General features: G+C 47.9%; 1 protein-coding gene across 1 annotated transcript; it reads right to left on the bottom strand.

The window, feature by feature from the left end:
* Positions 1 to 1,413: 1,413 nt before the first annotated feature.
* On the bottom strand, positions 1,414 to 3,405 carry LOC109755883 (heavy metal-associated isoprenylated plant protein 4). The gene is made up of 4 exons (XM_020314760.4): positions 3,187 to 3,405; positions 2,923 to 3,098; positions 2,736 to 2,820; positions 1,414 to 2,658 (listed from the first exon to the last, which is right to left on the bottom strand). Exons 1-4 carry the CDS (start codon positions 3,308 to 3,310, stop codon positions 2,126 to 2,128), a joined length of 918 nt encoding a protein of 305 aa, XP_020170349.1. The 5' UTR covers positions 3,311 to 3,405; the 3' UTR covers positions 1,414 to 2,125.
* Between the last annotated feature and the right edge of the window lie 652 nt (positions 3,406 to 4,057).

Genomic DNA, 4,057 nt, shown 5'->3' on the forward strand with positions numbered 1-4,057 from the left:
TTGCAATGCATGGGCCCTTTTGCTAGTATATATACAGTTCAATGTTGATTCTAAAGGTATTGATTTCAATTGTGGATGTCACTATTCTTTTGTGTATAATAAAATTGGTCAAAGTTTACAAAGTTTGACTTGCGTGGAGGCGTCGTTGCTAGTTCGCATGAGAACAAGGAGAACATGCTCTTCTCCTACTTCTCTGACACGTAGGGCACGATGTTCGTGCGAGCGCATGACCTTGCCTGCATAGGTTGCGTCTTCCTTCCCTGGACCTTGGTGAGCTAAACATCGAATTCTCTGAGGATGAGGAGGAGGAGGAGGAGGTTTGGGCCATGCCGATGGACAAGGCGCCGGAATCGGACGGCTTTTCTTGATGCTTTACCACCGCTATGCGTGGCCGATCATCAAGTCAGACATCATAAGTGCCCTCAACCATCTCTTCCACCTTCACTCCCGTGGCTTCCACCGACTCAACGACGCACCAATCATGCTGCTACCCAAGATGGCTGATGCATGCGAGGTCACCTCCTTCCACCCAATCAACTTGGTACACAGCTTCGGTAAGCTGTTCTCCAAGCTCATGGCAACTCGACTCACACCGCAGCTCCCGAGACTACTCAAGAGCAACCAATCCGCATTCATCCACGACCGTTCAATCCATGACCACTTTTGGATGGTCCAGCTCGCCACCAAGGTGCTCCATGCCCGCCGATCACCTGGCATTGCTGCTCAAGATCGACATTGTCAAGGCTTTTGACACGGTCTCATGGCCGTTCCTGCTACGTGTCCCCTGGCATACGGGATTCAGGGAACGTTGGATTAAGTGGATCAGCATCATCTTCCAATCTTCACCGTCGAAAGTTCTCCTCAATGGCGCCGCGGGCAGGCCTTTCAGTCACCGGCAAGGGGTGCGCGGATAACCCACAAGTATAGGGAATCAATTTTATTTTTTTTGAAAAATAAGAATGTCGAACGCAACGAGGAGCTAAAGGTAGGATTTATATTCCCTTCAAGTTCTATAAACTACCGATACAACTCTATGCACACTTAATATTCGCTTTACCTAGAACAAGTATAAAAGTAGAAGTACTTGATAGGTGTAGTGGGATAGGTTTGCAAGAAAATAAAGAACGTGAAAATAAAAGTTAAGTGTTGTTCTAGTTAAAGTACAATTAAATTAGTACGAGTGTGGAAAAGTGGTGGTAAGATTTGTGGTATTGTCCGTAAGCAATTGGCTAAGTTACTAGACCGATAGCAAGTTTTTATGTGGGAGAGGTCACTGCTAGCATATGGAAATTCCCACTAGTATATGAAAGTGACAACATATGAGACTCCTTATATGAAAAACATGGTGCTACTCTGAAGCACAAGTGTGGTAAAGGATAGTAGCATTGCCCCTTCTCATTTTTTTTCTTTTTTTTGTTGAGCTCTTTTTTGCTTTTTTTTCCTTTTTTTCGTCCGGAGTCTCATCCTGACTTGTGGGGGGATCAGAGTCTCCATCATCCTTTCCTCACTGGGACAATGCTCTAATAATGATGATCATCACACTTTTATTTACTTACAACTCAATATTACAACTCGATATCTAGAAGAATATGACTCTATATGAATGCCTCTGGTAGTGTATCAGAATGTGCAATGATCTAGCATAGCAAAGATATCAAAAAAGGACAAACCATGAAAATATCATGCTAGCTATCTTACAATCATGCAAAATAATATGACAATGAATGCTCAAGTCATGTATATGATGATGACGTTAGTTGCATGGCAATATATCTCGGAATTCTTATGTAAATGCCATAATAGATAGGTATGGTGACTGTCTTGAAGAAGATATAAAGAGGCTTGGGTGCGATAGAGCATTACATCAACGGACCTTCACGGGCTTATTACAGGGTAGATTTGAAGTGGCAAATAGGGAGGGGGCAAGTTTGTTTAGTTGGAAGGGTCGGTTGAATGCCCGTAGTAATCCGTGCGTCTAGCATTTTTGTTCCGTTTTCCCCCTTTTTAATATATCGGCTTTTGCGTGTTTGTGAAAATAAATAAAAATGGAGAGAGTAGTTCAGTGGTGTTCTTATTTAGAATTTCAACACATTCGCCATAAATCAGCCTACAAAATACAAACACTCTACATCACGGAGCATCCATTGGGGTTGTCGTGACTGAGGAAGTCAACAGGGTGCGAGCAATGCAAGAATGACGTGTCCTGGTACCCTCTGAGCTCAGAGTGCATACTGTATGACCCGCAGCCACCACCGTAGCCATGACCGTAACCACCACCACCGTAGCCGTGCCCGTGGCCATAACCGTAACCACCACCGCCACCGTACGGCGAGCAGCTGTCGCCGCCGCAGCGGTGCGACGGGTGCGAGTAGTCGGCGAAGTGCGGGTGCGTGCAGGGGAGGAAGTAGGGGGCCACCACCTCCTTGATCTTCTCCTCTACAACCTCTGCAACCTCTTCGACCACCTTCTCGACCACCTCCTCTTTCTTCTTCTTCACCACGACCGTCTCCTCCACGATGCGCACCGTCGTCTCTACCTTGTCGATGACGCAGTGCTTGCGCGTTCTCTGGTAGATGTACTCGGTCAGCTTCTTCTCCTCGATGACGCCTTCGATGACACAAGTGTTCTTGCCCAAGTCCGCCTTGGCAGCGTAAATATCTGCATTAGTCGCAAATTAATTAGCATGTGCACGTATCAACATAGATACAGGACGAATTTGTGAGAGAGGAAATTACGCTTGTGCTCAAGCAGGATCTCTCTGACCATGACTGCGCAGTCCGGACAGTGCAAGGGAACCTTCACCGTTATGATCTTGATCTCCTGCATTATGTAACGGGAAAAGGGATGAATGATGCACCGAAACGAAACGCCTTTACAAGGTGGTTTTCACTTTTCAGATAGAGATCGAGATTGTCTGTTTACCTCTTTCGTGCTCTTGACCTCGGTGATTATCTCCTTGGGGGGAGGTGGGGGAGGTATGTACTCAACGTGCCTCCTGCATCCCCTGGATACCTTCACCCTGAGCTTCTCCTCGTCGAACCCGACGCCCCTCACCGTCACCTTCCCTGACCCGGCGTCCAGTTTCACCTCCTGAACCCCTGCAGCACACACGCGCACCCCCAGCCCGCCGGTGTCAGTCAGTGTGCTATGTTATGATCACAGAGACAGAAACTGAGGAGCACGTACCGTGGAACTCGGTGAACTGCGTCTCTATGTCGCGCGCGCATTGCCCGCAGTGGACGTGCACCTTGTACACGGCCGTCTTCAGCTCGACCTTGGTCTCCTCGACCACCTTGGTCTCTCCCCCCATGGCGACTCTCCCACGCTGGTGCTACTACACGCCTTGATCTACTACGAAGTGCTAGCTAGGCATTGCATTGGGGAGTGGGTGCTGCAGTGTCCAGTGCATCGAGGGGGTTAATGTGCGCGGCTCGAGGAGTAAGCTTCAGGTTTGTTTGTTGGAGAATTGTTGGAGGTGGTTCACAGCACTTGTCGATGGTTGGGAAAAAAACGGCTCGGAGGTTCGGGACCGATCCACTTCGCATGTACTTCGAGCGTGGAGGTATGTGCTCGTCCGGGACGTGAGTGACGACGTGCCGTGGGTTTTGTCAATCCAAACTCGCGGTTCGCCAAGAATGTTTCCCCCAAGTGGTTGGGCTGTCGTGTGGTTGACCGCGCGCGCTTCACGACGGGTCAACTTTTAGCACAAGCAAATTGATTAGTGCACACTTCGCCTATACGTCGACGTGCCATCGTCTGCTGATTAAAGTATCCATGATTGACCTACCATGGCGAAAACGTTGACGGTTCCAAGTCGACGCTGCGATAAGCAAAGTGCTTTTTTTTTAACAGCGGACGGCAAAGTTCTATGCTGACCGCATCCAACGGCGAAAATAGAAGTCGAGCCGAATAAAAAGAGAGAAAGCTCAAAATGTAGATTATCACAATGTTCTTTTTTCAAACCATGCATGTGAACATTGTAAAGAAGAAGAAAGAAAAGAAGAAAGACAGAAAGGGTCGGAATCCAAGTCAACAACGAGGACACAAGCTGACGACC

This window comes from Aegilops tauschii, chromosome 2 (assembly GCF_002575655.3).
Source record: "Aegilops tauschii subsp. strangulata cultivar AL8/78 chromosome 2, Aet v6.0, whole genome shotgun sequence".
NCBI classification, from domain to species: Eukaryota; Viridiplantae; Streptophyta; class Magnoliopsida; order Poales; family Poaceae; genus Aegilops; species Aegilops tauschii.

Coding starts and splice junctions, on each gene's coding strand:
- LOC109755883 (XM_020314760.4), bottom strand. CDS start 3,310: ATGGGGGGAGAGACCAAGGTGGTCGAGGAGACCAAGGTCGAGCTGAAG. Junction 3,099..3,186: donor GCAGTTCACCGAGTTCCACG/GTACGTGCTCCT, acceptor TGTGTGCTGCAG/GGGTTCAGGAGGTGAAACTG. Junction 2,821..2,922: donor AGGTCAAGAGCACGAAAGAG/GTAAACAGACAA, acceptor TACATAATGCAG/GAGATCAAGATCATAACGGT.